Raw genomic sequence first — 8,344 nt, 5'->3', positions numbered from 1 at the left:
GCCTTAGGAATATTTTTCATACTCTGCGATGGGCTCAACGCCCAAGGGACGATTTTCCTTCCTGACGATGGTTTCATCGCCCTAGGGATATATTCTCTTCCATCTTAATAAGTTCGAAATTTCATCATTTAACTCCAAGTCAGCCTTAACAGTATGTAGATGCCAAGTCCATAATGGCATTTTACTATATTATAATTGAGGTTATATTTCCTCTAAATAGGGTTAGCACACCCTAGGGCATACAAAAAGCATTGATATAACTACACTAAGTTCATGCATACCATTCATTCATATATTCATCATTCAAATATCCATAAAAAAACAAAAAACAAATATTCATTCATCTAACATACAAGAAATATATCATCTACTTATGCATGAATTCATCATAAAATAAAATAAAAATTGCTCAAACATTGCATTACATGCATAACTCATTATCTAAAAAAGAAAAAATAAGTCAGTTCATGCATCTTCACATGGATGCAAAAAGAAGGAAAATAATAACATGCATGCATATTGCATGAATAAAAAAATTACATCATTCTGTCATTCATATATCTCAATCATTCAGGTGTCTCAGATATAAATCATTATTGATGACACTCATGAGTTGAAATTTGATTTTTAAGGTGATATTATTGGACTCTGCTGAAATAATCTAAGAAAGAAAGAAAGGTTTTGCTCCCTATACTGCACAAGATAAACCAACTACTCGTACTCGTACACCATCCTCAAGGACATATTTGCAAATTTCATATGGAAACCTCAATTGTCCATCATAATCTCAATCATTCATCTACAACCTACAATGTTATAAATCCTCAAGATTGGGAAAAGATTAAGGCAGTTGAAGAAAGAATTAAAGTCATTGAGGAAGCAAGTTCTCACAGTTTAAAGGATGTTACAAGCATGTGTTTGGTCTCGAATGTGATATTGCCACCAAAGTTCAAGATAAAGGAACTTCTTGTCCGAAGGATCACCTTACCATGTATGCGGGGAAAATGATTCCTTATATCGAGGATGACAACTTGTTAATCCATGTCTTTCAGGAGAACCTTGGTGGAGCTGCTATCAATTGGTACATGTGTCTCGAACGTTCTCATATCAAATGTTTCAAGGATTTTTGTAACACTTTCCTTAAAAAAAAATACAACTACAATATTGATCAGAATCCTAATAGGATGCTACTGAAGAAGATTCTCAAGAAAAATAATGAGACCTTCAAGGAGTATGTCCAAAGATGGACATGATTGGACGTTCGAGTGAAGCCCAAGTTTTTTGATTAAGAGAGTGTTTCAATGTTTATCAATACTCTACAACCTCTCATCTTCAATTTGATGGTTGAAAATGTCCATTCAGATTTCCGTCATTTGATAATCATATGGGAGAGAATTGAGAATCACTTCAGGAGCGACAAGATGGATAAAATCATAGCCAACACGATAATCCAAAGTTATCTTGCAAGTGAAGATATAGAAGAGAAAACCACATTCAAAGAGACCCTCAACCAACCTCAAAAGCCTTATTTTCCACAAGCATCTTGTTATACCCTTGAAAATGGTAGAGAATGGTGGTCCTAGAAGCGAAATATGAAGAGTTTATATGATTAAACCTATATGCTAAATTGTGAATATCATATTGGGGCGGTGGGTCATTTCACAAAGGATTGTGATCAGTTAAAAAGCAAAGTGCAATATCTGATTAATGCAAAATTGATCCGCTTTCAAGGAAATGTATTGGTTTGGGAAATGCATAAATCACCCCAGGTTGACGTCTTGGTACTATCAAAGGGATGTAATGCAACTCTATTGTTCTCCACAAGGCTTTAGAGTCATAAATAATGGGGCATTCGAGTCTCTTTCCATGAATAAGATTCATTCTCTGATGCACATCATTTTAATGATTACATACTAATATTGATCATAAAAAATTGCATTTCATGCTTCACTCCAAAAAACTCATTCACCAAAAAAAAACTCATAAAAAACCAAATTAATTCATGTATTAATGTTAGATATTTGATTCAATAGTTTAAATAAAAAGAAGGATGATGCAAATGTAAGACCCAAAATGGTGTGAATCCTAAGACAAATCTTTCTAATGACACTAGCAAGTTACCCGTGCATTTGCACGGGACGATATTTTTTGCCGTATGATTAACAACACATATTATATGTGCATTTATGATTAAGAATATGTATGTTGCTCGTGCATTCGCATGGTTAAAACCATATATGTTCTCAGTGCATTCATATTGTTAAAAATTATTAATTATATATAAAATCATACGGTTTAACTGTTTAAATCGGATAAGATTAGTATAAAAATAAATATTATTTAACTCTAAAATAGCTACAAACAATATGTTATGATTCATATTATTATTATTATTTTAATATTGTTATAGTAACATTATATTTTAATATTGTATAGGTAATCATATTCCTTTTATTTTTAAATAAATCACATGTCATGAGGGCTTGAGAGATTGACACATGTCATGAGGGAGTTCTTGAGAGATTGACACATGTCATTGAGAGATTGACACATGTCATGAGGGACCTTTAGTTTTGATGAGAGGTTGACACATGTCATGAGGGCTTGAGAGATTGACACATGTCATGAGGGAGTTTTTTTTATTATATAGGTAATAGATAGATAAGGCATCTTTGAAAATCTCAAAAACTATGGAGATATTCTTAGTCACTCCATTTGAGTCATAGGCAAAGGAAATTTTTTCTAAACTACCCCTAAAATATCAATAACCTCGGGCATAATAATTTGTCAACTGTTTTCCTTGACAATCAATTATTAAGAGATAAATATATTCTACCTATACCATTTTCCAATGTAACCCGAGGATTAAAAATCTTAAACAAGTCAAATAAATATATTATAAATATTTAAAAATCAACTCCATCAACTTATCGATATTTTCCAAATCAACCAAACTAATCAATCAATTTTTGAATCAGAACTACATAGTCTTGATTTCCCTATTGCGCATAGGGATACATAGTAGCAAGTTTGTGAGACACAAAAATAAAAAATAAAATATTTTGTTTTGAGAGTTAAATTTTAAATTACTTTTAAGGCTATAAAATGTCCATGTTATTAGCGAAGGTACCGTTTTAATACGGACGGGGTGCTAATATCTTCCCCGATTCGTAATCGACTCTTGAACTCAGATTTTTTGCTTAAAGACCATATTACCCTAATTGAGCTTAAAAAAGAATTTTTAATGTTTTAACCACAAAAAACGTAGTCGACTCCAAATTAATTGAGATATGACGAACCATTTAACCCAAACCGAATACGATGTAACTAATGAATACAAAGGAACGAGAGATTCACATAAAAACAACTACACCTTCTCAATCTCGTTTGTAACTTGAAACTCCAACATCTAAATTCATTAAGGTTTCCTTAACGTTGTGCAACAGATTACCATGACAGATGTTTTTACACTGATCTTTTTCCCTTATTAATAAAAACAAACAGTACCACAATAGAAAACCAAAAGTAAATAAATATCAATTTTACTGGTAGATAGCCATGTCATGTCAAGAACGAGTGATCCATAGGAAAAAAGCAGCGAATGGAAGATTGAACTCTAAAAATATAACTGAACAGAAAAAAGTTAATTAACGTTTCCTCTGAAACAATTTTGCGTCAAACAATGTATGTGCCAGTTGTAGCATTTCTTGTGTACGAAATTCCCATTTGCCTAAGGTATTTTTACCTAGTTGCCTATAAAATGCGAGTAACGCAATAAGATTCAGATTTTATGATACCCACCAAAGATCATTGATGTCAATTAAAAAATTATGAAGAAATGGAGAATATCAAGTGCACTTCAATGAAGGCCATATTTTACATAATCTCAATTGATTTTAGCGGTTAAACATTCAGTGAACCATCCAAATATTATAATATTAAAATGATAGCACTAAAATCAGAAAAATGTAACCTATGAGAAAGGAAGCTTGGGTATCATATCAGGACATATACCATGGAAATTACAAATTGGATTTTATCATACTGCAATTCGATTCAATCAGGATTTCATATCAATTTAAGGTCCACCCCTCTTTTCTCTTATCTGTTTCTCCCTCCTCTCCTTATATCTCTCATCAATTGGTATTAATTACCTTTTACACCATTGTGGTACCTAACAAATTTTCAACTATTATTATGGATAATTTTACACATACCCACTGGTGGAATATCTTTATCATCCTTAGATATAGTGAGCAATGAAACAATCCTAAAGATTAAATATTAGAAGGGAGAAAACACACAGAGGGTACTCACAAAATATCCTAGAAGCTAGCATTTAAACACAAGTATATTGTCAAACAAAAAAATACTAATTATCTATCTGTTTAAAAATAATTAGAAACTGAATTGAGACATCTTGGATTCACCAAGCTTGAGAGTTCCTTAATTTGGAAATCAAATAAACTACAGAAATGCCATATCCACAAAATACAGTGCATTCAACATGAAACCCTTCAAATTCTCCTTATCCCTTGTGTCTTCCCGAGGGAAGAAAAGGTAACATTTAGAATCATAATAGATGACTTCAAAGGTCAATAACGCGTGATAATTTCTGGATCCGGTTCAAAAGGAAGTCCCCTTGCTTAATAGTTGCTTGGTAAAGAGCATTCTTAGCATCAGGGCGGTTAGTTTCCAGAACACCGGCAACTTTGTCGATTTTGCAATGAAGTTTTCCAGCTGCAATAAAACGTGATAGCTCCCTGAAAGAAAATAAATGAACTGATGAAACCCTGCATTGATTAATATTAAACAGAATTGAGAGTGGAATGTATTTACTTACACATCAATGAAATCCACTGTTACTCCAAAGGCTTTTGCCATAGCCTCAATTGTAACACTCTTGTATGATTCCAAAAACTGAGAATAAACAACAGTTCGGATTTCCCTCATGTAATACCGGAAATGTGGATGTAAATAGCGATCCAACTTAATTTGTTCCGTCAAGCCAGCTGAAATAATGTTAATGAACAAAACTATTATTGTAGATTCGAATACATAGAAATGAGCAATCTGTACATCAGATGAGTTAAACAGAACATGAATTGTAACATAAAAATATTACTCTATTGTGAAGTGTCTCTATTGAAGAATCAAACAACTTCAAGAAATAACTATAACAGTGGCAAAATATGGAATATCTCTGCTCACCAAATGCTGTGAAGAAAGACTTGTATTGACAATCATATAAAGAGTTTAAAAACTCAGAAAGGTGTGGGATTTTGCCAATCACTGTCAAGATCTCTGGAGCATCCACAACCTGATGCAGATAAACTAAAATTAATACCATAAAATAAGCAGATCACTTTGAAAGAAACAGAAAGGAAAATGACAAAATAGAGAAATGACTGCTTGAAAGAAATAAAATACCTTTTGCTTCAAAGAAACTCTATCCAAAGATATAATGCTTGTCAAAACCGTGTAAAATATAAAGGTGTCATAGGGGAAAAGCTCATAGGTTGTAAAGGTAGAAATAGAATCCAAGAACAGATCAGCAGCCTTCTTGAAATTTCGAGTTGACATGCAGTACAACCCCTCATACACTTTCAGCCGATTCTTCCTCTCCCAATCACCACCTTCTTCAAACAAGCTGTCACCACAGTGTAAGCAGTTAGAAAAGCAAGACTGAACTGAAAAATACAGCAGAGAGCAGATATACAGATCACAGAGTTGTTTAATATTTATAATTAAAGTAATTACCTTTTAGCTTTCTCAATGCTTTTGGCAATGAGATCAAAATCCATGTCGAAGAAACCAAGGAGTAATGTATAAAACACTAGGTCCATCTTCTGGCCAACTGCAACTGTCTTGCTTTCTGTCACCTTGATATGTTCCAAGGCTTTCTCCTGGTTCATAAGGGACAATTTTGTAACACCAAATAAGATTGCAGCTGACAGGAAGAGGGCCATAAGTTATAACAGGAATGTACCTTGTCACCGATCCGGATAAAAAACAAGGATTTTGCCAAGTGAGCCTCTCGAACTTCACTCTCCCCTAAATTTTCCTCAGCATCAGCAATCCTGAAATAAAGTAACCACATGGAATATTATGAGAACAGGGATATCACAAAAGTAACCAGTTTTGAAAAAAAAGTTTGGAACTCCAGAAATCACAAAATGGAAACTGCCTTCATTATGAACCAATCTGGCCTTGTCTCTCTTCATTTTTCATATGTTTATCTGGAGTTTTACATTTTGCAGGATACCTATTATCCTCCCCAAGTTGTATTTTCCCTTTATGGTCTCTCAAATAATATTTCATTTTTATATCCAAAACAAAGGGTCAATCTGATCCAGTGACTACTCAATGATACCATCTCGAAGAGTAACATGGGTATCTAAACAGCTGAGCAAAATATTTGTTTATTCACATAAACCCATAAATGGGCCCTACTTCATGTATTGAAACTTATAGGAGGTACAACCAATATAGTTGAAGGTGGACCCCATTGCCAAATGGCGTAGCAGCAAAGAGGGTTCTGCCTTAAACCTTCCATTGTATGGTGCCTAAGGGTCATTTTAATACTCCTCATTAGCCTCACACGAGTCCAATATAAGTTTTTCATTATTTTACAAATTGCTGCCTTGCTTCATTAATGTAGCCATACGCCATCAGTACATAACACAAACTAAAAAGCAAAATGCCCAGAATAAACTGGGTAAGGCCAAGTCACAGTATATATACCATTATTGCCAGTAGGAGGAATATTTTCAGTTGGAAACTATATATAAACTATATGTTTGAAAGGTTTTTGAATGATCAAATGCATAAAGCCATAAACAAGTTTATTGGGTCAAGAGTTACTAAACACCAATTCTCAAACATAAAAGGATGGGTGTAACGTGTAAGGTTAAAATTGGTTGGAAAGAATAGGACATGGGCACATGTTAAGAAGTGATAAAAGATGAATATGCCAGTACTACATTAGAATCAAGGACAGATGCAGAACATGTCAAAGGATGTGTACATAAAATATTCGTGTAGTAGAAACGGTGACAAGGTACTTTTCATAAAAAATGTGACATAAATAACTTTAAAAAGGCAACCCAATGCACGAGGTTCCCACTTAATAGGATCTGGGGAGTCTAGATGTACGCAGTCTTACCTCCACAAACAGATAGGTTGTTTTCAGGATTTGAAAACCTCGTGGTCATTAAGCAACAACCTTACCATTGCGCCAAGCTCACCCTCTACACATACATAACTATTTCCACACAAAAATACTTTGGGGAGGGGAGCTAATGCCCATGGTTTCTCCCCTTGGATCCGTCCTTTAATCCGAAGACACGATTTCTCTGATATCTATGAAAGATTGACCAGCAAAAGAATAAGCAATCCGAAAAACCACAACACAGACAAAAAAGTTCTCACAATCTGATATATATCTAATAAGTAATTCTAATTCTAAGCTTGCACTCAATTATTCAATTCTTAATTCAGCAGTTCATATCATGCATTTATTTCCCTCTCGACTTTGCTCCTATTAAACACAACACATTCAACTGATTCAAGCAAATAATATGAGCAACTACTGCTTCCACAAACCATTTAAATCAACTCCAATCACATCACAAACAAGTAAGAAATAAATAAATAAATAAAACTAACTTTTCATCCAGCTTCTTGAGTTGATCATCCAATTTAGCGCGCATCGATTCCACAAGTGCAGGATCCGCATCCAACACGGAACTAGCAATTAGGGTTTCATACAAAGGAAGCATATCTAAAAAAAGAAGAACAATAAAAGAATGAGATTTGAGTAATGAAGAGAAAGAGAAAGAGTTAGTTAGTTATTAGTTATTACCGTCTTGTTTGACAAAGGTGAAAACCTCGTCTTTGAATCGAAGCTTTTCAATGTCAGGAACATCGGAGAGGGTGAGAAGGAATAGCTTGCTAGCGAGAATTAGATGTGGATGCTGAGATCCTTCTTCTCCTTCCATCGCTTATCAAACTTCAGAACAAATAATAACAACTGGATGGACAAACAATTGTTCAGCACGACTTTGATGAGTTTCTCGGTTTCTCCTTAATTTGGTTCTTAACTTTATTGTGTATTTGTCTTTTCTTTAATAAAAAGTTACTCAAAAAATTTAAATTTATGGGTTTGCTCACTCAAAATTTAAAAAACAGAATTCATTCTAAAATTAGTAAATATGAATCATTATTTTAATTTACATTTGTAATAATTGAATACTAATTTAGATTTTTTCTTCATTAATCAAATTATTATAGCAAAAAATATCGATTAAAGTAGGTATTAACTCTTATAAAAAAATTATATTAA

At 33.4% G+C, this 8,344-nt stretch overlaps 1 protein-coding gene across 1 annotated transcript; it reads right to left on the bottom strand.

Moving 5' to 3' along the window:
* Positions 1–4,296: 4,296 nt before the first annotated feature.
* LOC109340749 (26S proteasome non-ATPase regulatory subunit 6 homolog) lies at positions 4,297–8,000 on the bottom strand. Its single transcript, XM_019578480.1, has 8 exons — positions 7,865–8,000; positions 7,669–7,783; positions 5,990–6,080; positions 5,761–5,906; positions 5,431–5,650; positions 5,212–5,320; positions 4,844–5,012; positions 4,297–4,763 (listed from the first exon to the last, which is right to left on the bottom strand). Exons 1-8 carry the CDS (start codon positions 7,998–8,000, stop codon positions 4,589–4,591), a joined length of 1,161 nt encoding a protein of 386 aa, XP_019434025.1. The 3' UTR covers positions 4,297–4,588.
* Between the last annotated feature and the right edge of the window lie 344 nt (positions 8,001–8,344).

Source organism: Lupinus angustifolius, unplaced genomic scaffold (genome assembly GCF_001865875.1).
Source record: "Lupinus angustifolius cultivar Tanjil unplaced genomic scaffold, LupAngTanjil_v1.0 Scaffold_243_14, whole genome shotgun sequence".
Taxonomy (NCBI): Eukaryota; Viridiplantae; Streptophyta; class Magnoliopsida; order Fabales; family Fabaceae; genus Lupinus; species Lupinus angustifolius.
This window is presented reverse-complemented; position numbering and strand designations above follow the sequence as displayed.